Source organism: Phallusia mammillata, unplaced genomic scaffold (assembly GCF_965637545.1).
Source record: "Phallusia mammillata unplaced genomic scaffold, kaPhaMamm4.hap1.1 HAP1_SCAFFOLD_181, whole genome shotgun sequence".
Taxonomy (NCBI): domain Eukaryota; kingdom Metazoa; phylum Chordata; class Ascidiacea; order Phlebobranchia; family Ascidiidae; genus Phallusia; species Phallusia mammillata.
Genome location: NW_027648918.1, coordinates 1 through 24,599, shown reverse-complemented (window position 1 = coordinate 24,599; position 24,599 = coordinate 1). Strand labels below are relative to the sequence as shown.

The window sequence follows — 24,599 nt, the reverse complement described above, 5'->3', positions numbered from 1 at the left end:
AAAAACTGCGGGCCCGCTGTATCCAGTGCTTGTCGCGTCTCTTGCAAGGAAAAACTGCTAGCCCACAATATCCATTGCTTGGCCTGTCTCTCGCAGGGAAAAACGGGCCAAGTGCTGGGCCAAGCGGGCCAAGTGGGACAAGCGGGCCCGCAGTTTTAGACGTGACCCCATAACAATGCCTTGTCATGTGTCACAACAGAAGATTTTGCAGTATTTAGTGTGTGTTAATCCTCACATTTTAAAAACATCGAATTATTGAAAACAAAACTTATAGTTGTCATTAAAATTTTGGGACTTTTGTGGGCCGACAAAATAATCTCGCGAGCCACTATTGGCCTGCGGGCCTGCAGTTGGACCACGCTGGTTTAAATGAACATACGCTGAAAATGCAATATTCACCTCCAGGTTTAACAATTAAAACATTTATTATAGAATTGGTCAAGTTTAAACTTGAATCAAAATGCACACATTATATTATGAATATGTAAGGCTTTGACCTTTGACTTACTATTTTACCATTAACAAAAAAACAGGGTCTTTAACTCTAGTCTAGTCAAAGGTGTGATGTCCAAGACTGGACTCTTTATCTCGCAAGACTGAATATATGTTTTCCAAACACAAGAGAGTCAGTTAGTTTGGGGGAGCAGTCTCAAATTTGTAAGAATAAGAACAGCATACAAAATTATTCCAGCAAAACATTTAAGCTTAGAAATGCACGTTTAAGATCAGAAGTACTTACCGAAATAGCTCCTTCGGTTAATTTGAACGGCATTTTGCCAGAGTATTTCCCAAGAACGCAAAATTGCCTCAAAACAGCGATCATAAATCACGCCAAGATTTCCCTCCAACTTGCATTCCTCCCGCCAAATGATTTTTCTTTCGTTACTTATTTGCCACTAATGTCGCACAAGAGCGCAAAACCGATATGATTTCTATGTTTAGTAAGATGGTGTTCATAATAATCTATCGATAGGTTTTAGTGGTTTCAGTAGTATACTCAGTGGTAGGATTCAAACTTTTTGTCAGTTCTATTCAAAAGTTATATATTTTTCAGCCGGTTCTGTTACAAAAAGTCCATTTGCAGTAACCAGTAATGCTAACCGGTTCGCTGATCTTATAGAATTTCGTGAGACGGTTCTATAGAACCGGTGCGAACCGTCTGAATCCCACCACTGAGTATACTACTAAACTTTAATGTCGGGATCGACTGACCAAACATAGCCTACGTAACGCTTTTCAAAATTAGAAGTTATCTGACTAGCATTGCAGATCTACATGCACGCATGAAGTGGTGTTTGCAAAAAAAGTCAAATATACCATAGGCCTACTCTGCCAACTAATCTAATGTTATTTGCCTATACAAGCAATTTAAGCCAGGGAGTCGAACCGCTTGTCATATGGGTTCAGGTTCGGTTCGGGTTCACTTCGTTTTGCTTTTATGGGTTCGGGTTCGGTTCAGGATTTTAAAAATGTATATTTTCGGGTTCGGGTTTTGTTCCGGTTTAGGGAAAATATCCGGTCCGAACCGGTTTGCGGTTTTTAAACCGGTTCAAAGTTTTATTTGTTTCAATTTAATCTACCGACCATCTATACCTGGCCTTATAAAACTCCAGAAGAATTTTGATAGTGCACTGTTATTTTTGACACCCCCTATAAGTGTTACCTCGCGTGCGCTGTTTTGAAAAAAAAATGAAACAGATTGCAGTTTTTACTGGTTCAGTTCCGGTTCGGGTCCAACGCCAAACAAAACATGGGGTTCAACTCGGGTTCGGGTTTTTTGAAAATCGAAATTAGCGGTTCGGGTTCGGTTCGGGTTCGGTTCGGGTTTAATGAAATTAACTGCTCAAACCGGTTCGCGGGTTCGGGTTCAGTTCCGGTTCGACTCCCTGATTTAAGCACATAGTATGTTGTTACGTTATTAAAAGTTCACATGTTGCCAAATAAAGTCCGAATTATTTATTTGTCCACGCACACCGCTTCCGACCTAATGCAATTTTGCTAACAGTGAATCAGGGGTGCTGCTACACCAAAGTAGTTGTTTTACGAGGGTCCAATTTAAATGCACTACTGATCTTTTGTCGGAAGTTGAAAAAGTTAAACCAGGGCTGGGGAACCTGCGGCCCGCTTGCCTTTTGAAAGTGGCCCGCGTCACAATTTTGTTAAAGTACAGCATAAAACGTAGCATAAAAAACAATAATAAAATGTTTATGTACAAATATTTACTTGAAAAGACTTCGACATTTCTATATTTGACGCCAAACTTATTAAAATTGCCACACATTCAACCACTTGCTGTATTTGTGACGTAACAGTCACTCGATTGTCTCTTCTTCCAGTAACAAATCATTTGCCATGTGGTGTTAGTTTTAAATGGAGCTAGGGTGTTCCAGAAAGAATGGACAGATTTTAGTCGAATTAAGTGATGAACCTGTAAGCCTTGTTTGTTGCAAACAAGTAACAGCAAAGAAAAAATCAAATCTGGAGCGATGAAATATAAAATCACTTTTGTGCTTAGGGTATTATTACACGGAATTTGAACATAAAAAAATATTTGACCCGCCCGAAAATGTTGTGCAATTCATGCGGCCCGCAGTACTGAGTAGGTTCCCCACCCCTGAGTTAAACACATGGTGCTATTGCTCGTACACTTTTGCCTATTTTGTAAAGTTCGTATTATAGTTACTTTGCATCATTTGTCTTTACTGGCAGGAACTTATTCTTGTGGATAGAATTCATTTTACACGATAAACATGTGAAAGTTTAGTGCTGTGAGGTCAACACAGTGATATATTGCAGAACTGAACATTTAATATTCCACCTGTGTATGGAAAAAAAACAAGAAGTAAGGCACTTATTTACGAGCACTATTAACACCAATACAGTACAATAATAACACGAATATGGCAATAGCAAAAACTTCTTCAAATCGGTCAAAGGCGATAAAATTGTAAAAACAAGCAATATGGATGGCACTAGCTAACGTCAACATAATAAAATAGTAAAAAATGAGACACAATAATAACTGAACAATACAATTCTACTAAATCTCATGCTTAATGCAAAACAGTGCACCAGTTAACTGCATGTGGTCTACAGTATTGATCATGAAGAATTTTGGTAAAAACACCCATAAAGATACAGTTTTTTGGTGTCTTCTAATTTGCATGAAGATTAATATTTCACACAGGAAAGCATTTGTCCAGGGTCAAATGGGTGTTAGTATGTTGATGAATTGACAGCACTACACGGCATCCAGGTATAAATCCTCAACACCTGGTCTGGTTGTAAGGGGTAAAGTCTCATGCCCATAGGCAGCTGTAATAAGTCAAATCGTATGTCACACATGATTCAACTCTTATAAACTAGATCAGTGTGGTCCAACTTTATTTTGTTAAAGTTATAGTTACCCTAGAGCAGTGGTTCCCAAGCTTTCATGGACCATGGCCCCCTAAAGGTAACTTTTGGGCTTCATGGCCACCCTCAAGTGACCCTACCGGACCTGTGGCCCCCCTAAAAATGTAAATGGCAATCTCGTGTTGAAATTTGGTACTAATTTCAGCTTTAAACAGGTCCAGTAGCGTAAATAAGAATCTGTAATTGTAAAAAACCTCACTATAGACAAATAGTATGTGAACTAGTCGATTAAATTGGGGAATAATTGTAAAAAGAAAATGGTTTTTAGTGGGTGTTTCTGGTGAATCTACACCTGTGGCCCCCCGGACCACAGCTCGTGCCCCCCTTGGGGGGCCAAGGGCCCTGGTTGGGAACCACTGCCCTAGAGTCAGGCCAAGGTTTAAATTTTATGTCATTAGGTGTGCCGCAAAAAATATTGAAATTAAAATCAATCAAGTAGAGTAGTAGTACCAGGTGCTTAGACCACTAGGCCAACATGCTCCACGTCTCTGAGATGTTCAACTAGGCTATTTAACTATGAGAGTGACCTGTATAGCGGCTTTATGACCTCATAGTTACTGTCTTTGTCAGCTAATTTGCTGTGCCATTTTAACAAAGTTATTACAATTTCCATAGGTATATTTTTTATTCAAATGTTCAAAGTGCGCCAAATAATTTTTGTTTTTTCTAAAGTGCGCCCAAAAAGAAAAAAGTTTGGGAACTACTGATCTAGGGTAACTATACACCTTTTTTATCTATAAATAAGTTTATCTTTATATTTTATAGTTATTTACTAAGTAGAAGCTGTCAAAAACATTCAGTTTTCACTCAAGCGCAAAAATCCCCCCGAACGCTTTACAGAAGCACAACCCTTTATTACATCACATTTAGTGTGTGTTAATCCTCACATTTTCAAAACATTGAATTATTGAAAACAAAACTTATGGTTGTTATTAAAATGTTGGGACTTTCGCGGGCCAACAAAATTATCTCCTGCAATTTGACTCTGCTGAACAAGATAATGAATTGATGATACCAACTTAAATCGCTAATTTTACAATTCAAGTAATTAATAGGACTTGCCATTTTGTGAAACAGCAAACCGAACAGGTTCACCAATTTTTCCACCAGCCTCCTCAGCTGATTGAAGTATCTCAATATCGAGACAAACCACAATTCTCCTATAAATATAAACTTAACTGTAAATTGCTTGCCACACATTGTGTACAAATGCATGCAAATAGAACAGTGGTTCTTAAACAATGTGTCCAGGCATACTGGTGGGACCTGGTAGGTAGCTAGGTGCACCAAACGAAATTGTTAATTTGTAGTACAGTGTGGTCAAATTATTTTCTTGCAGGCAATTAAAAACTGGTAACTAACTCCATGGGCCAGTGCATAAATGTTGGTTGTGGCTATGCAAAATCATTTAAGTAAGTACCATTTTCAAAGTGGTTGAAATTTTTGTTTTTTATTACTGAGTGGTAAATTGGTGTACATGAAGCGTATTGTAAAACTGTTGTGGTTGTACTTATTTGCAGTTTAAACTGTTTTGTGACACAAACAGGGTGGCTGTTTTTCACAAATAAATTAAAAAAATTAAATTACATTCATGAAGCGTCTATGCACAGTTTGTTGAAGCAGAAAATGTTTGATTTTTACAAGTCAACAAAATTAAATTTAGGGCCACAAATGGCCCACAGGCCTGCAGTTGGACGTAAGTATGTAGTCAAAGTGAAAATATTCAAGGTCCTCTTCAACAAAAGTTAATCTTACTTTAAACCCTGCAAGACTGCTGAATGATATTGCTTGAGTTTGAACACTGTATGCTGCTGAAGACTTCCATCCGTCACAAGATGATGTAGGTGTGTTCCTAACATAACAACTGTGAATAAATATCGTTATTTATTTTGTAAATAGCTTTAGTTCTTTACATGATATTGTACTGCCAATGAAAGCCTCAAGTTTGCTTTTTCAGACTCCATGTTTTGTCATAAGTAAACCCGATTGTAAACTACTAGAAGCAGGTTGGCTAATGTTATTGCACTGGGTTTTTAATTTTTTAATTTTGTGTTTGACATCATCGTAACAGAATGTGTAATCAAAACATTTGGTAATTTCAAACACTGAGCCACATCAGGGGGATCAAAGAGCCGAAAAGCGGCTCCAGGCCCGAGGGTTACCAACCCCTGTTCTATGAGTTTCTTTGGGTCATATTGAAAAACAAATTTTTGTTGATTTAATTTAACATAAAAACTAAATCAGTTTGTAGCTTTTGGTTTCTTCTAACATGCCACAATATATATTTAGAATTATACACAAATAAAATCTAATCTACTGTTTAAAAACTAAGCACTTACTTGCAAAGCTGTGAATCCCATCTGACAAATCAAGTCTCAATCTTGGCACACCAGACCCAGTTACGAACTTTGTGCCAAGGCATTGTAAAATAGGGTCTCTTGGTTCACGACCATTGCCCAAGGCCTAAAAACATCATCATAATAGTATATTTTGAAAACTTGTGTATATTATTTGAAACAAAAAAATAGTTTGCACATGAGTAGTTTTGAGTAACACCAAAAGCAAAAAAACAGAAAAAGATAGGAAAAGCAGAAAAAGGAAATTTGTACATTTCTAAAAGAGGGAAAAAGATAAAAGAATAAAAAACAATCGATAAATACTGAAATTTCTTGTTTAATAATCTTAGAAAAAATGGGAAATGTTTTTTATTGTTTTTCATGCCATTTTAACTCGTAAAAACATTTGAAAGCGACCAAATAGGATTCTACATCGATTGTGACAAAATACAAAAAAATCAAAAAATGTCTCTTTAATTGTTTTTAATGCTGTTTTAAAACACGTTTGGCGACACTCGCGTTGTTGAGTTGCTTAGAACATTGTGTTTGTTTTACATTCTTGATATTTTGGTGTTGATCTATTGCGTTTTTCAGGAACTGATGATGCCATTATTAGGCGAAATATATATTCCTACTTTCTAATTTACTGACTGATTCTGTTGGCAGTTGAGACAGTCCTCTCAAATTTCGAGTCACTCTACATCAATTGTGTCAAAATATAGAAAGAGAGAAACATGGGAAATGTTTCTTTATTTATTTTTAGTGTCAATCTAGCTGGCAAAAACTTGAAAGCGATCTAATAGCTTCTACATAGATTTTATTTCCAGGGCAACCCACAGGTTCACAAATTTTGCATGCCTCAGTGGAGCAATTTGCTTTAAAAAGAAAAACTTAGTGTTATTGTTGTTTTTTAATTGGCAGTAAAGAGCCTGGGTGGCATTCCCTGTTCCAAATCTCAATGACTGCCCATTTTGCCTCGTCTATCATTTGTTTGGGCTTAGGGTTTTGCTACTAGCAAAAAGGTGTACAAATTGAAATAAATTTTTTTGTTTGTTTTTGTTAGAAAATCGGCTTAAGTAAAAATTTCGAGACTCTCGAGATTCACAAGTAATGAAATTTTAATCTCTAGCTTCTCGAGAAACGAAAAAGTCAAGAAATAGATAAACCCTAGTTTGAATAAAGTTAAGGGTGTCAATTGAAGAAAGACGTTTTGTTTAGGATTGAATTGTCACTATGAGAAACCAACACCCTCCATTGTTGCATACTAAACACATATTGTCAAAGGAATTTGCTTCTTTTTGCAGCAAAGTGACCTCATACATATTTCTTCCACACACTGAAGATGAAATAAATCAAACAACCAAAATTTCATTCAGAATGCTATTAGATCGCTTTTGAAATGTTTATTACGATTTAAAATAGCATTAAAGACAACCAATATTATTGTCAAACACAAGACAGTCAGTTAGTAGCAATTTTGCTTAATAGTAGAACAAAATATACCAAAGTTTAATAAAATACTCCTGCAGAACTTTTATGCTTCATTTTTACCGTTATAACTTACCGAAATAGCTCCTTGCGTCAATTCAACCCGCATTTTCTTAGATATTTCACTAATAACGCTGAAAAAGCTTCAAAACCACCATGAAATTTAAGAATTTACAGCACGATTTTCCTCCAACCCAAACAATCCTCCCGCCAAAGGAGTATGTTTTCGTTTTGAATTTGTCGCTAACGCCGCCCCTGAGCGAAAAAGTATGACTTATGTCAAGTATGGTCTTCTCACACTTACAAAACTATTACTGATCCAGCAAATAGGCTCGATAACTTTTAAACTAGATCTCGTCAAAACTCCGACAAGCAGTGGTGGGATTCCAATTTTTTGGCAGTCGGTTCAATAACAAAAGACATATTTTTCAGCCGGTTCTGTTACAAAAAGTCCATTGACAGTAGTAATGCCTACCGGTTCGCTGATCCCATAAAATTTCGTGAGACGATTCTATAGAACTGGTGCGAACCGGCTGAATCCCACCACTGCCTGCAAGCCGTTATATATAAAGTGACCACCAAAAGTGTTTAAAGCATGTTGGCGTCATCGGCTGTTGACAAATCCTAACTATTAACATGCAAAAAAGGCTAACTGTTTCCTTGGGCTATTAGGAGACTCGTGCAGAACTTGTTAATGCGGCGATCTGACTTTATTAACGGGACAGAGACTAAGATGCTCAGAGTAAACGTAAGAGTGAGAGTGAGAAATATACAAGGGCTTATGAAGCGCACAAACACGCGGTATACAATACATACGAGAAAAAATGACGAGACACTAAACAACACAAACAGGCGCACAGCAGGACACACAAATATCTTGACACAAGTTACAAAAGGAAACAGTGACGCTAATCTCAAACACACCAGTAAATCATACGCCGACGTTACAAGGCAACACACACAATCTTGGACATAAGTTATAATTTGCAATTGACTATTAACTACAAATTTCATTTTTATACATGTTGATTGCTACACAATCACCCCCTTTGGAGCCTGTGATAAATTAATAGGGTGTTGCTCAGCACTAGCCTACACTGCAGACTGGTACACCTAACATAGAAAGGCCGACAACTGGTTAAGTTAAACCGACGATGACCAAGAAGCGTTGGGTTGGGTCTGTAAGATATTTCACAAAGTAGCCTATATGCGTTTTTCTGTCTTTTGAAACAAACATTTCAAACATTTGGAGGTACAAATGCTCCTAACAAAATATTTGAAGTTGATTACCTCTTTCTGCGTGATGTTTTGTGTCCTTTTGGTATTTTTTGGAATTTTAAGCTGCCATGGTGCCATGCAGATTTTTTGGGAACAAGGTCTAAGTTGAACTAGTGGTTCTCAAACCATGCGCCCTAGGTGTGTCTTAAGATGACTATATAACAGCTTAATTTAATGAGGTCACTAAATGTTTCAAATGATTTTTTCACATTCTCCTGCGTTTTAGTTGTTTTATTGGTGCAACCGAGGTTATTGTGGAAATACTGCTGCAAATAGTTTAATGATGTGACATAGAAACAGAAAACAGTTGTAACAATGTGGCAGTTCGAAAAGCGTGTGGGAAAACATATAAAAAACATGAAAGGCACTGTGACATGACGCGATACATTTAAAGCAGCAGATATCAAGAACTAACAATGAGCATTGTGAATGACAACACACTAGGATGGATGACATCGACAGGAGCACAACAAAACTCGAATAAGAATAACACACATGTGTAACAGTCAGAACAGCATAATTCTTTTAAAACACATGCTTAACGCAAGGCAGTGCACTGTATGACTACATTTGTACTAATGTTATGAGACCCATGTTGTTTAGAGGCATTTTCAAGGAAATTTTTTGTACAAAATCGTTATAAATTTACATTTTTGGCCTGCCTTCTAATTAGCAAGAAGATGAATATAGCACACAAAACAGAAGCTGTCCTGGGCTGAATAGATGTTAGTATGTTGATGAATCTACAGGGCATCCATGTATACATCCTCAACACCTGGTCTGGTTGTAAGAGGCAAACACCCACACATATCGGCAGCTGTAATATGTAAAGTTGTATGTCACACATTGAGATCCTACTGATATAAAATGGATGAAATGATGATACTAACTTTAAATCGCTAATTTTAAAAGTCAAGTGCAGTGTTTTTTTAAGGTGTCAAATTTCTCCAGCGGTTTCCCAAAATTTGAAATGTGTCTATTTTTGGGTATTTAAATGAAACACTTGCAGTCTCCTAAAACTACTTAGCGGTCACCCAAGCCAAACCTTAAAAAAAACCTGGTCAAGTGATTAATTGAACTTGCCATTTTGTGAAACACCAAGCCTAACAGGTTCACCAATTTTTCCGCCAACCTCCTCAGCTGATTGCAGTATCTCAATATCAAGACAAACCACAATCCTCCTACAAATACATACTTAACTTTAAAATGCTAGTCGCACGTTGTATATAAACATATGTAAGGTTTGTCTCAACTAATTCTTACATTTTGGGACATTGAAAACAAAAATTTTTAATAATTTCACGAGTCAATAAAATTATCTTGTGGGCCCCTGCTGGTGTATGGTGTTATCTAGACTCTAGAGGTAGTCTGATTTGTTTGTTTTTAAGGCAATAAAAATACCGATAAAGTTTAATAAATAATAAATCAAAGTGAAAATAAACAAGCCCCTCAGTAACAAAAGTTAATCTTACTTTGAATCCTGCAAGAGTATTGAATGGTATTGCTTCAGTTTGAACACTGTATACTGCTGGAGACGTCCGTCATTGATAAAATCAATTAGAAGATGTGCCAACAAAGCAGCTGTAAATAAATGTTGTTTTCAATTTGTATGTTTGTACATAGCTTTGGTCCAAGTGTGCAGGGCCCTCGAGATCAAAAAATATCCTGGTGCAAGTAAATTTCTGGGCCCCCCTTTGAACGCTATAGTCATGTCTAAAATAGTGATTAGTTTATGCGCTGATGATCAAACATTTAATACGTTCATTCGTCATTCAGAACTGCGGAGGTTCACGCGGGTCTGCAAAGTACTGCTACTCTCGAATTAACAACGCAATATGTTTGCGCTATGAGCCTCACTAAGTTTGTAGTTCAAACTGCTGCCTCAAGATTCCTTGGAGATAAACTCCAGAAAACACCATAATCCGTTGACTACATATTGTTGGTTTATTTGGTTCAGCGACAGAAATATTTCAAGAAGTCTTATTCAAATAGAATCGTAATTAAAGAGAAAACAGTAATTAGCAATTAACACCAAAGTATAAAAGAATCCAAAACTTGATTCAAATATTTAATAGTACAGGTAATATTTCACAAACACGGAACTATGTATTAACTTGCAACTCTATGTCTCAGTTCTAATTAGTTAGACTTATATTTGCCGGTTAATTATTTATTTAATTATTTTTTATGTCTAGTATGTCTAATGGCCGTGGGAAGACTCGAGATCAGAGCCGCCATTTTGTTTCGACCGGCAATTAGGGCCGCTGGCCCGCGCGCAGTTTTCAGTTAAAATCGGTTAAGGCCGCGCGCCATTATTTCTCAAACACTTTTTTCCAGCCACTGGTAAATTTTCTAAGTCCCAGCGCTTCAAGAAAAACTAATAGTCATTTTCCCAGTCGCTGTTAAATTACTGTTAATTTTTCTAAGTCCAAACGCTTCATGTTTAATTCAAACACAAGCTAACGCGGGTTTGCCTTTTCTTTAGCTCCTGCCTTTCCAAACGTTAACAAAAAAATGACAATTTTCCCAAAAACACCGGTTTATAGAGGCAGGAGTGAGCGGATTCCCGAGCGCTGTGAGCCGTCAAGTGTGTATTCATTGGTCAAGAGGAGCTCGGAGCCGTTTTTAGAGCGATGTATATTGTGAGACGCTTTGCCCTACGTTCCATATTATTATATATGACCGCTACAGAAAAAAGAAAAGCAAGTTGGCCAATGGATAATTGACACTCAATAAAAGGCTTGACAAATCTTAAAAGTTTTGAAAAACAAATATTCTTACATCTTTACTACATGCACTAGAACAGGGGTGGGGAACATGCGGCCTGGTATGTCAAAATACATTTTTAGGATGTTGATATTACAGACTGCACCGGGCGCTGAAAAATAGACAGAAACGTATTTGTTGACCTTTACGCCACATCACTATTTGATCAGTTCTAGGGCTGGTGTTTTCAAATTAGAACCACTTGTCCCATGGTGGAGATTTCCTTACAATTGTTTGCGCATAATCGAATGTCTCAAACTCGTCTGTGATGTCATAATTTGCTTTTACATCATTGATCTTTGTAAATAAGCGAGTTTCTAATCTAGAATAAATAAATCCTGAATGTTGTAGTGAGGAATTTCAATTATCTTAAACCGTAAGTCATACAACTCTACAAGGGAATATCAAAACAACCATTATGTAAGTCAAAAAGTTTGAACACCACTGTCCTTGGCCTGGGAATAATGACCTAAGAGCGTTTGTACAGCAACGTGAACGTTTGAAAGCCCTCGCGAATCATTGCCAATTCACACCACAACTTACACGACTTAGGCCTATACTGCAATAAATGTTACCGTTGACATTGCTAATCCTTACCAAACAACGGACACAATGTGGCACACAAAAAAAGGAACATCTAAAAGAGATCTCGCTACAGAGAGTTAGTGCATAGAGTTGCACTACTAACAAATCAAAATCCACTTTCGGCAATGTTTCAATAACATACATTTGACCCTGTAATTTTTAACCTAATGATTATGGGGCCCCTAGACTCTTATGGGCCCCGGTGCCGGCTGCACCCCCCTCTTGTGGGGCCTGAAAGTGTGTCCAACTCGTACATCCCGGCGTGCCATTTGGTGGCCCCAAACAGCACATGATTTGATTTATTAAAACATATGGAACAACTTTGTACTGTTTTTTATTGGGCATATAAACCATTAACGTTTGTGACGATCTGCTGATCTCAATTTTTGCTACGAATTGCTTTTGAAATCATTGTAGTTGGAAACGGTGTCTGACCGTAACAATACACAGAGCGTTAACGTGAGATACTCAGTGCTTTTGGTCCATCCCTGGTACCAAGTTAAAAGCGATGTGCACTATCTGCAGTTAGTGGTATGTTGACAAACCATTAGCATGTCATTATGTTAGGTGCTAAAATATGGCTTGTTACAGATTCGACTATCAATTATCGCATTGAAATTGTACGTGAAATATAATCGTTTTGATTTTTGTCAATTTTAAAGAGGGCGTTTTTAAGTTATGTAGACCTAAAGCTGAAAGGGGCCGTACAGGAAAAAGGTTGAGAAACACTGGTCTATTTTAGTGAAATTTTCTGTTACTAAACAAGTTTGTTCTATTTGTTAATTAAACATTTACAATATGCATATTTAACAAATTCAAATGTACTGTTTTACAAATAAGGACTTACTTGAAAAGATGTGAATGCCATCTGACAAGTTAAGTTTTAATCTTGGCCTATCTGGTCCATTTATGAACTTTGTGCCAAGACATTGTAAAATAGGATCTTTTGGTTTTTGGCCATTGAATAGGGCCTGTAAAACACATCAGAATAACATATTATTAAAACATGTTTTTCAATAACTGAAACAAAAATGGTTAGTTTGCAACTTTGCATATGGCCTATAAGTAATTTTACTATCTGGATATAGCAGTTAGCAGATATATAAGTATTTTATTTAAGCTATCAGATAACCGGATAATAATGAGTCTTTTGCAACTTCTTTGAACTGTGGTACGGATTTCTTTAAAGAAAAACTTAAAAAACAACAACATGACAACAACACATGATCTAAACCGGTTCGCGGGTTCGGTTTTAGTTCTTGTTTGACTCTCTGATTATAACTTACCGAAATAGCTCCTTGCGTCAATTCAACAGGCATTTTCGCTAGATTTTTTCAGAAACACGCAAAAAATGCTTCAAATGTACGATCAAAAGATGTCGTTCCAACTTGCAATCCTCCCTTCAAATGATTATTCTTTCGTTTTCAATTTGCCGCTAACGCTACACCAGAGCGAAAAACAAAGACTTGTAAGTTTGTTGACGTTTTGTCCACCAGACCAGAACGTTAGGACTTCTTCAGAGCAATGAAGTGAACTGCGGGATACGATAAAACAATTAAAAAAGAACAAAGGCTGTCCGTCAAGAAGCGCTAGAATGCAACAGTACATAACTATAATGTCTGATTCCGATAGTTCAGCAGTTCTCAAACTGGGGTCCTTTAGGGCCTTAGGGATCCGTGAGGCAATTTTTGGGGGACCGAAAAGCGGTTGACGTAATAGCAAGATTCACACCAGACGCGGTTGGCGGATAGCGACGCGTTTTTGCGTTCGACGGCAAGCGACGGGGTATTCACACCAGACAGCGACTTGCCGTGACGGCGTGATTTTCTCGGTTGAAACGGCTGACGGCAAAGTTAAATCGGATTTAACTTTTCCGTCGCGCGCTAGACTGCTGGATGAAAAACTCGGTATTCGGCGGGTGCTCGACTTGTTTAAGATACATTTCTGCTTGATTTAGGTCTTTTTGTTTGTAGGTGGGTTGTTTTATCGTTTTTACCAAGAAAATGAGAATGAAGTACTGATAGTATTGGTACAAATTGTCTTGTTTTAATTGTTTTTTGTCTGTTTTTAGTAAATTAGTTTGAAATGGTCGTTTAAACAGTTTGAAATTAAATACTGAACACAAACATACGAAAATTTTCTTACCAGTGGTTTAAAGAACTTCTATTCACAGCTTTTTGTTAAGTCTTGGGTTTTTTTCGAAATGATTTTGTAATTATCTAATCACTACTTTGCAAAAAGAAAAGTACAAGAGAGGTGCTGCTGTTGAAATCTTACCAGGATGGAATCACTATTCATATGAGCCTATGCGTAGGTGAGTTTTGTTATAAGTTCTAAATGTATTGCTCCTTTAACAACTATGATTTGTTGCAGAAGTGTAGGAACTTTTACTAATCTACATGTCTATGACTGATTCAGCAACTCCAGTGCACCTGTTCAATAAACTTCATGGCAAGAAAAGAAAATGTTATATATGAATTTCCAGGTTGGTATACTTGAATAAAAATGTAGTTTCTGCCGATCAACTGTTCCATATATATTTCCATAGAGTTCAAGATATGAATTTGTGACATGTTTGTCAGACTTGGAAAGCAAATTCCCAATAAAAACCTCATCTAACATCACAGATCAAATTGATGAAGTTACAAACTTCAGAAAAGTATGCCACAAGCCAAAGAATACAAGTTTTTTTCTCGCATTTGACAACATTTAGCATCATTGTAATTGTGCAACAATCTGCAAGTTTAATGTAAATGTATCTTTTTACATTTAAGCTTTTTGTATGTTGTTATATGATTGTTTTCTTTGCGTTTCTGCAATCTTGTGTTTTCTAAAATGTGTTCATTTATGTTATTGCTATTATATTACCAACTTTGAAACATAAAGTGTCTGTAAAACAGGAAAGTGTGTTTCAACAGCAATGACAGAAGTAAACTTAATCCAATGTTGCTGTTGTAATTGTTTTTGGAAACATTTTACCGTGGAATGATGATCAACATTATATTTTGTCACAAAATAAACTAAACGGAGTTTTGTAGCAACTTTCTTAAGACGTAGAAACACTCAATATGTCAAGTACATTGACCCAGTTTTCTTAGCAACAAAAGTAGTCGACGGCAACCGCACTGCCGGTGTGAAGGGCCAACGTCGCGTCAAACGTTACGCGCAAAATCCGCCAACAACCGCCGGCGCTGACATCGCTAGCCGCCACCGTCAACCGCGTCTGGTGTGCAGAGCACTTAAGTTTGTTGACGTTTTGTCCACCAGACCAGAACGTTAGGACTTCTTCAGAGCAATGAAGTGAACTGCGGGATACGATAAAACAATTAAAAAAGAACAAAGGCTGTCCGTCAAGAAGCGCTAGAATGCAACAGTACATAACTATAATGTCTGATTCCGATAGTTCAGCAGTTCTCAAACTGGGGTCCTTTAGGGCCTTAGGGATCCGTGAGGCAATTTTTGGGGGACCGAAAAGCGGTTGACGTAATTCTATAATCTTATTTAGCGTCAGTTTGTGCCACTAAATAAGCGTAAATCAAATTAGAATTGAGAATCGACTGTCTCCTTTGCTAAACAATAGCCTCTATTGCAGGGGTCTCAAACACGCGGCCCGCGGGCCGCATGCGGCCCTCCAAGTGTTTTTGTGCGGCCCGCGAAGTCACTTTTAGAAGTTATGTGTTTTACTCAGGCGTAATACCCTGTCAGATCAGTAAGTTTACAAGATACAATCACTTTCTGTTGGTCGTATATGCAACGTTTTAACAGAAAAAAAATTAAAATAGCTCCTCTTTAGAGTGAGCAATTGCGATGGTTGCGTCACATTTTTTTCCATTGTTGCGTCATTAAAGGTCATTGATTTCACACAAAGCAATAAAGCACAGTTGGTTCTTGTGCTTAATTACACTATATATCTGTTTGTTATTGTGTTGTTTTTAATGTGGTTAAAGGTATAAATGAACATTTTAGATTTAAATCATGCAATACTTTTGTTGCATGTTACACTGTAACAAATGTTTCGATAGTGCGGCCCTTGCCTTAATCAAAAGTTTGTTTATGGCCCTTGAAGCAGTTTGAGTTTGAGACCCCTGCTCTATTGAATGACAACTATCAACTAGAAAAGTGGCTTTCTGATTCACTTCCATTTTAAATATTCTATACGATGTTTACCAATTTACTGCACTATACACAATTTTATCTACAAACATGATTGTTTTTGCAAGCAAAAACGAATGGGTCCCCACACGCGTGTTTATGCGGATTTACGGTAAACCTATGTGGCGGTTATTTTTATATTCTTAAGGACAAATTTTTCACAAAGCATAAACTTAACTTTAAAAGTTCTTTTCCATATTCTTTTAGCATCATTATTGTCATATAATTACAAAAAATCGGTGAAAAAAGAACGGGGAAAATACATTCAATTTAATCTCTTGCTTTGACCTTGATATTGTGGTTCAAGTTCAGTTTTTAGACACAAATTTTCCTAGAAAGCCTTAACTGTTGTATTAGACACTATATAAAAAAGTCGTTTGCTACTGAGGTATACATAACAACTTGTTTTTCACTTAACTTTGTTTCGCAAAAACGACCGTTTAATGACCTTTTGACACTGTTTTTAATAGCATGCAGTCCTTAGTGTTCAACAATACCCTTCGGCCTAATTTATACATCACTTAAGTACTGATTCTTGAATTGATTTGTCAAAAATAAAGAAGATACGTTATGACGAAAAATTCGTAACGGTGTTGTAATGCCTACAAGTTGACCTTTAGTGACCCATGGTTATGAGACGGCCAAGCTGACAACGAGAATTTAAAGACCATTTATCGCGGCGTTCGAAAAAGTTAAGTTTATTAAATTTCATAGTTATGTTGATCAACGATGTTTTGCCTGACATAAACGAAACCGAAGTACGTTTATCGAGTTCAAATTACGTCTTAGGTTTAAAACCTGCGCCAAAACTGAAAATAAGCATGATAACTCAATAAAACGACACAGCATTGCTGCACAAAAAAACAGCTGATTACTAATCACTGAAACGACTGTCTCGTAAAACGTCTGTTCAGTCGTCAAGCTGAGCACTCCCGCTCTGCCGCAGTGAATTCCTCCCTTGGGACTTATATCTGACATTCTGACTGATAGCGTACACATATTATGGGTTGTAAAGGTAACTGGCAAAATTTTAAATACTAAACGAATATCCTGCTTAAACAATTGTTAACTTTTTCAAATATTTCTGCACCATAGGGCATGTATTTCTGCCTTAAAACTAAAACCGTTTATTTCGGGGTTTAAAGGGTAAAAAATGGGTGAATCCGAAAAAAAGATACAAAATTCTTTAAAAAACTTTACATTGCACCAAACAACAAAGCATGAAACTCCAAGATGCTGTACTTTAGTCAGTACAGCCGTTTCAAAAATTTTACGTTTTGGGGGCCTGTGGGTGAACCGCTGGGTCAATCGGGGTCAAACTTCAGGAGGATCAAATTTGGATTATTAACTAACATCTCTGTAAATTTGAAGCACTCTTTCTTGACCAAACGCTTAGAACAAATCAGCGTTAGACAGAAAAAAGAAAAAAAGAAAAAAAGAAAAAAAATACGGACAAAAACAATATGTGTCCCCTTCAGGGAAGGGGACCCATAAAAATACAATTGTTCGCGCACAATCGTAATGCTTTTTTTTGTTTTGTCTGTGATGTCACAAGCTGTCTTTGGATCATTGTTATGCTCAATTTTGCATAACTAGCTAAAATCCTGCAATCATCTTTCGTTTTTCTGAAATACACATTCCGGCTAAAGGACCGCGAGCCCTCGAGATAATGGCAAAGGGACAGTTTTGAAAAAATAATGAAAAAGTTTAAGAACCGTGTGCGATGGTTGATGGGGAAGTTGGCCGTGATATATCGCGGAAAACGGTTTTTTGGTCATTATTGCAATTTAAGATTTTCGAATTGGAATTAATTAGGCAACTTTCAAATACCAATCTCTTAAACTGGATTCATGTTTAAAACATTGTAAAACGTCCTTTCGACTGCCAATTTGTGTTCACACGGCGCGAATTCAGAGTCTACTTGGTTTGACAAATGTAGCTTACGTGGTATCGTAGTATCTTTTGGTTTTGGTAACATAGCCTACGCCCAATCATTGGCGCCGGCAGAAATATTTCCAGGGGGGGTTAAACTTTGACAAAAACACACTTGCAGGGATAGATTACTGTGTCAACTAGCACATGGCATAAAATATATGCAGTAGATTGAAAAAATCCCCGCACAGTTACGGAACTATGAACCATTTTGTCCGTTTAAAAAACATAAAAACGGCAGAGGCTACGGATACAACACCAGATCCGTAAACAAAGCAGACGTCGTTAAAGTCGCTTGTTTAGACATTTGCTTTGACTATACCAACTTCCTTCTTAGAGCAATATCGTTTTTCAGTCATGAGGTTTATCGAGAAAATGTTTTAATTTTGGGGTACTTTGAAATTCCAGGGGGGTGCCCCCTCTTGCCCCTACGTGCCGGCGCCCATGCGCCTAATTGTTTTTAGAGGCTTTATTGACACTTTTACCCATGCATCATTCAAGATTCGTTTAAGGCGCTCACATACACCCTGGACGTGCGGTATGTAAGTGAATGATTTAAACTGTATGTTTTTGAGGTTGTTTTGTTATGTCTCTTGTAGTGCAGGTTACGCGGAAAAACCATTATTTCTAACACACGTAGCCTACAACGTTTGTCATTGCTGGGCTACAACTACATGATCATATTTACTTGCATGAGGTAATTGTTGTAAATTTAGTATATTTAAGGCGGCGAATGAAATTATTCTGGACGTTCTAAAGGCTAATGATAATAAAAAGGAAAAGAACCAGCAGACCTACCCAAGAATCCAGAGCAATAAAACGAAAATCGCTTAAAGAGCTCGAAGTAAATGACAAACAACAGCGGGATACAAAATTGATTAAGTAACGAACAATGGCTTTCCGGGAAACAAGAGGTCGCGAAAAGTAACAGCTCATATATCTCATGTATCCATGGTAGTTAGCCTTTATAGCGCTGTTGGACGTGAGATCTTGCCAGAGACGAATTGATTTCTTAGGCGATATTTATTACCTAACATAGCAACCCGTTAATTTAACGTTGTTATTGTAATTTTCAATATTGTGCCTGGATGTTGCCTAATGGAGAAAAGTAACTGCATTAAAAATGTTCCGATTCGCACAAGCACATACTGTGGTTGAGTGAGAAAAACGCCGTAAAAATATTGTGCACGTATTCAGCACGCAAAAAAGGGATGTGCTTAAGATCAGAAGTTCCCGACCTTTTGCTCTTAATCCACTAATTGTGACATTTACTATTTTGCTACTCCATAGCGCAGTAGCCTAAGGTATGTATCAAGTCTTCAAATGCCTCTAGATAACACATTCAAAACAATTAGACGCATATAGCATATATTTCTTCATAATGATAAGTGTACATTTTGTCTTGTTTCGCGGCGTTTGTTACCTGTCGTGCTTCTATCACTGTATACAACCATAAAGAACAGATTGAGATAATAAGTACCAAAATCCTAGTCAGGTGGGCCATATCACAGACTTCAAAACGGGATTTAATGTACTGAGCTGCACACAAAAAGCTTCTGCCTACTTTGAACCTCTTGGAATTTACAATATAATATTAAGCTTTTCGTTTTGATTTGTATTAAGGTTCACTTTCACAGGCAATATACATAAACAGTACCACATGCAACACAGTAATGAAAAATAAGAAAAAATGCAGTTTCAAATTTCGAAGAAAACAAAGATTTACACTGATAAAAGAACAAAGTAGCTCATGATTTAATCTCTTGAAGATGACACAATTGGCAAGTTTTTGCGATCAATATAAAAAGGCAAAATTCTAAGTTTCCCTGTGTAACTTCACACTATATGGCAGTTAAATAAAAAAGGGTAATATGAATACTGCACAGAATAAAATTCAACACAAACTTATAGAAAGTTGAGATGAAAATCAGCCAGAAGCACCACAATACAAATGTGCTTTGGTCTGGTCATGTTCAACTCAGTTTTGAGGTGGCATTATGTAGATTTTTTGCTGGTTACCTGCTATAAACATAAATTTACAATTGCTACAGCTTGATTTTTAGAGATGTATTTATCCTAATTTATTAAACTATACAATAAAACATCACCCACAGTTTAAAGCAGCAGCCAAGATAATTTAGTAAACCTACGCGATCCTGGCAACCAGCAAAAAACGGCGCCAGCAGCCACGCAATGGGTGCACTGTACAAACGCTGAACACAATTTTTTTAACACAATAGGCTTACAAAAGTATTGTGTTCAAATTTTTCTGTTCAGCTTTGTTTAATTCGCGAGATATTGGGGTCGAAAGTGAACCCCCTTTAGACATTTTGAGCGGTCGCGCGTCATTGATTGCTTTCGAGCGGGGACGGCGGCATTTTGCGCGAGTTATGAACTTCAAGTTAATATTCGGAGCAGAGCCCCGAAATTACAATAACCAGTTAGGGCTTTTTGAAAACGGCATGCTCTGCAGAAACAGAATATGTCAGTGGCTTTTATTCCGTGAAACGCGTTAAAGAGTATTAAGCAGTCATATTCATAAGCGTATTAATATTTGTAGTTTTATATTTTTTTAAACGAATGCCATCGATGGTATGTGAATGCTTACAAAAGTATTGTGTTAAATTTTTTTGTTCAGCTTTGTTTGATTCGCGAGATATTGGGGTGGAAAGCCCTTTGCGTGGTTGCTGGTGCCGTTTTTTGCTGGTTGCCAGGATCGCGTCGGTATATAGTAACATATTTTATTGGCAAATCTTATTCCATCATAGACAGAGCAAAATTATTATTTTCACCAACACTACTACAGACGAATCCGGTTAATCGCATCATCGATTTGCCAAGGGTATTTGATGCGATTAACCGGATTATGCGATAATCCGGCTCTTTTGTTGCCGAGAATTGAAAAAAGTACTCTCAAGTCTCAGCGCAATGCATGACGTCATGCTTCCTAACTATCGTGGCTATGGTGCAATCGCCTAAATGTGTTTAAGAAACAGTAGAAACGCACACACACACACTCTTAATTGGCGCACACGCAGTTCGCTTGATTTGTGCTTTCTCTTGCAGTCAGGTTTATTTGAAAAGATATGTTACATCGCATCGTAGCCAAAGGGCCCAACATTTAAATTTGGGAACTTCCCTATAACGACGGTTTATGGCGTTTAAGTCTGGTTTTGGGTAGTTTCCCTTATAAATGTGCTAGGCGTCCCGCTTAATATACGCGTAAAATGGTCTGTTGTTTCTAACCTATTTCGTTTTCTAGTTCAACCAACGCGTTAAGCGGCAAAGTGCTAGGTGCATAATTGTAAGCAAGCCCAAACCCGAAAGTGCACGACCGAAACCTGGTCAAACTTACAACTTTGGCACATTCTACAGCGCAAGGGCGCTAAGGCGAGCTGCATCAGTTTCTATTATAACCCGTTATCCAATTGACAAAAAGAATAAATGATTTTAGCAAAACTTTAAAGACTCGGATTGTGGCGCTACTTTCTAGCTTACTCAGCAAAACTGCAGCTGCAGGACTAGCGTGACTGTCACGTGATCAACGTGTGATCGTTGCTTCAAAAATTTAAAGCAGCAACAAATACTAGAGGAATAAATCCCTTTCTTAATCGTTGTTCTACCTGATAAGTTGCGCAAGGTTACGAATAGAAGACATAAAATATGGCAATCATTGGCACGTTACCAATTACGTGAATCTAAACAACATAGTGTGATTACTTGCGATCTAACATTTACGTGTTTGGAGGGTCATAAATAATATAACAGAAAACATGTTTAGACATTTGTTTAATATTTAACATTGTTTAAATTTCAATACAGTTTAATACTTCGAATTTGGTGCAGTACGCAGATAAGCCGATAAAAAAGGATCAATGTGCACGGCTTTGAGATAACGACTCCTTGTTATCGTACAGCGGTACACTGAACGCCGATTTAATCTCCTAATAACTTTTCTAAAATATTTTATGGTTGAGAGTGTCATTTTCAACGTTGGAAATTAGTTGCGTTATTTGGTGTAGAATGCAAACATGCATCTACGTTTTTTTCGCGTACATTACCTCCGGAGGATTTTACCATCATATCGTCGTTTTGTATTCGAAAAACTCGGTCTGCTCGACTTTCACATAGAGATAATCAATCCGGTTAATCGCACATTTCGTTGAAAATCGATGCGAATATCCGGTTTAGGCGATAAACGATTTTCTTAACAAACGATGGGCGACGGTTTGGGATTTTTAATTGTGATGCAATTAAACGGATTATGCGATTAACCGGTATGCAATTAACCGGATTCGTCTGTATATAACTTTGTATCAGAAAGATATAAATTAGCAAGTCAGACAGTTATAAACATATTTTAGTGTCATACTTACACTTTTTACTAGTCTGATGTCTGCTACTTATTGTCCCACTTGGATTGCTGTTTTCATTCTCTAGCTTCGATGCACTAGGTAAACCTTTATTGACATCTGCAGCTGCAATGTTACAAACAATAAGCTATAAATGTTTTTAGCTACTGCTGTATAGTATAGCCCAGGAGTACACAACCACAGAATCTTATTTTACCAACAGTTGCTATCCCATTTCCCATTGCATTTATGTTACCGATGTAGAGAAACTTGATTATCTCATAATATTCCACCTACTGGTAGCTGAAAGATTGATATCTAATCTAATCCACAGATTAAACAGAACGCTTCGACAATTCGCCGTAATTGTTTATAATCTTCCTATCAATATTTGGCATTGTTTGCACACAATAGGTTTACAAAAAGTCTACGTTTTTTAGTTACCGGGCAAGTAATATATTATTCTATCCCTACAAAATCTATTTAGACAAGTTTTAATTGAAATGTCTGACAAAATAAAGTTTTCAATTCATGGCTGCAAGCACATATATTTCAATCTTTGTCTCCAATGTTACACGTGGCTGTACAACAGCAGGTTATGCACCCCTGGTATTAGGATTTCTCAAATTTCCCACTTTGGCTTATCCCAGACTTTGGCTAATTATTTATCATTCCTGTTTGAATTGTTACATGAAACCTTTGGGAATCCTTTAATTCGCAGAAACCCTGTGAGTGTCGCACCCCTGGTTAAAGAGTGCAACTTAAACAGCAATCAATTTTTGTCCCGGGACAACAAGAAAATCCCGGGATAGAATTTTGTGCTAAAATTGTCGGGATCCCGGGAAAGAAACTCTACCTGGTATGGACAGTATATACAGTAACAATATAGAAATACATTATTATCATAGTTTTCTTGCAAAAATCTTGAAAGAAAGAGTAATATGTCAAGTTAGTTACAAATGGAGCAATTGCAAGTAATTAATCTGCTTTATCACAACAAACTAGGTATTAAAGTGGGACCATTGAGTAAAGTGTAATGAATGTGAACAACGAAACTGTAAGTTTTTTTTTAATGAAATTAAACTATTTGTTGATTGACTTGCCTTTTTGAGCAACACCAAAAGGAACAGGTTCACCAATTGGAGCCCCAGCCTCCATCCACCATTCAATTTCTTCAACATCCAGCAAAATCACAATCCTCCTGTACATACAACCTTGCATTACATGTCATATACCGTATTATTCATATATATGTACACAAAACAATTAAAACCCACTGGTTCTTATTTTCTTTTTTCTTGCATGCCATCCCCAGCAATTGGCAGTACATTTTAACCCCAGGGCGAATACCCTGTCAGACCGCTGAGTTTACATGATACAATTATTCTTTATTAGTGGTTCAGTATATGCAACGTTTTAATACGATGATCGAAGTAACCCATCTAAAGCAATAAAGCACAGTTGATTCTTTTACTCTGCTACGCTGTATATTTGTTTGTTATTTGTGGAATTATTGAACATTTACTTTTTAATCATGATATTGCTTTGTTGTCATGTTACACTGTAACAAATGTTTTAAGATAGTGAGGCCCTCAGCTCACAAAAAAGTTTGTGTTTGACCCTTAAAGTTCTTTGAGTTTGACACCCCTGACCTAGCCAGGCACCACCACTATCTTATTTATATTACAAACACACAAAAAAGCACTGAGAATCACATAAAAATTTCTACTGCAATAAAGTTAATCTTACACATTTCCCTCGATCACTGCTGAATGATACTGCATTGCTTGAAACACTGTATATCTCTGAAGAGATCCAACATCCACCATTTCATTTAACTGCGATGCTATCATGACAGCTTTAAAAAAATAGGTAATGATGAAAGATATACACATAAGTTATTTTTTTCAGCTTTGAAAAAAAAACATGGCAACACAGTTGCACTAAAAAAAAACAATATGTGTCCCCTTCAGGCAAGGGGACCCATAATCACCACTTCAGAAATAACTGTGCAACGTTAAACAGTCATGGAATGAAAAACATTTGGTGTCACAATTAGTGGACTAAATGAGCTGCAGCTACACTAGTCCAAAGTCAATTTTCTGTTTAACAGTTGGTTGGAAGCATTTGACAGTGATAGGACGAGAACATGGTACTCGGTATCGAATGATTTTAGTGGTATCGATACTCGTGCAAAATATTTTGCCTCTGTTTTTGTGACCAAAGACTGGTTTACACTGTAAGAATATGGGGAACTTTTTGCCAATGTTTGCTTCGGGCAGCACATAATCAAGAA

General features: G+C 37.1%; 3 protein-coding genes and 1 long non-coding RNA gene across 8 annotated transcripts; 1 reads left to right on the top strand and 3 right to left on the bottom strand.

Annotated features, from left to right (window-relative positions):
• Positions 1 to 2,823: 2,823 nt before the first annotated feature.
• On the bottom strand, positions 2,824 to 7,792 carry LOC145207889 (replication protein A 70 kDa DNA-binding subunit-like). 3 transcript variants are annotated; one of them, XM_080078821.1, is made up of 6 exons: positions 7,714 to 7,792; positions 7,315 to 7,493; positions 5,754 to 5,877; positions 5,170 to 5,266; positions 4,477 to 4,574; positions 2,824 to 3,315 (listed from the first exon to the last, which is right to left on the bottom strand). In XM_080078821.1, the coding sequence occupies exons 2-6, from the start codon at positions 7,345 to 7,347 to the stop codon at positions 3,242 to 3,244; spliced, it is 426 nt and encodes a 141-aa protein (XP_079934947.1). In that variant the 5' UTR covers positions 7,348 to 7,493; positions 7,714 to 7,792; the 3' UTR covers positions 2,824 to 3,241. The 3 variants fall into 3 exon arrangements, with proteins under 3 accessions (XP_079934947.1, XP_079934945.1, XP_079934946.1); XM_080078819.1 differs by having other exon boundaries at positions 5,170 to 5,278; positions 7,714 to 7,789; XM_080078820.1 differs by lacking the exon at positions 7,714 to 7,792 and adding an exon at positions 7,554 to 7,680 and having other exon boundaries at positions 5,170 to 5,278.
• Positions 7,793 to 8,732: 940 nt separating this feature from the next.
• LOC145207890 (replication protein A 70 kDa DNA-binding subunit-like) lies at positions 8,733 to 13,429 on the bottom strand. Its single transcript, XM_080078822.1, has 5 exons — positions 13,154 to 13,429; positions 12,715 to 12,838; positions 9,989 to 10,097; positions 9,600 to 9,697; positions 8,733 to 9,333 (listed from the first exon to the last, which is right to left on the bottom strand). Exons 1-5 carry the CDS (start codon positions 13,184 to 13,186, stop codon positions 9,260 to 9,262), a joined length of 438 nt encoding a protein of 145 aa, XP_079934948.1. The 5' UTR covers positions 13,187 to 13,429; the 3' UTR covers positions 8,733 to 9,259.
• Positions 13,430 to 13,590: 161 nt separating this feature from the next.
• On the top strand, positions 13,591 to 14,904 carry LOC145207891 (uncharacterized). 2 transcript variants are annotated; one of them, XR_013854285.1, is made up of 4 exons: positions 13,591 to 13,840; positions 14,109 to 14,181; positions 14,241 to 14,352; positions 14,416 to 14,904. It is a non-coding gene; the product is annotated as an uncharacterized LOC145207891 (long non-coding RNA). The 2 variants fall into 2 exon arrangements; XR_013854284.1 differs by lacking the exon at positions 13,591 to 13,840 and having other exon boundaries at positions 13,870 to 14,181.
• Positions 14,905 to 19,545: 4,641 nt separating this feature from the next.
• LOC145207892 (uncharacterized) lies at positions 19,546 to 24,186 on the bottom strand. Of its 2 annotated transcripts, none has more exons than XM_080078824.1 (4): positions 24,053 to 24,186; positions 23,407 to 23,504; positions 22,328 to 22,429; positions 19,546 to 19,970 (listed from the first exon to the last, which is right to left on the bottom strand). In XM_080078824.1, the coding sequence occupies exons 1-4, from the start codon at positions 24,154 to 24,156 to the stop codon at positions 19,930 to 19,932; spliced, it is 345 nt and encodes a 114-aa protein (XP_079934950.1). In that variant the 5' UTR covers positions 24,157 to 24,186; the 3' UTR covers positions 19,546 to 19,929. The 2 variants fall into 2 exon arrangements, with proteins under 2 accessions (XP_079934950.1, XP_079934949.1); XM_080078823.1 differs by having other exon boundaries at positions 19,546 to 19,973; positions 24,053 to 24,184.
• Between the last annotated feature and the right edge of the window lie 413 nt (positions 24,187 to 24,599).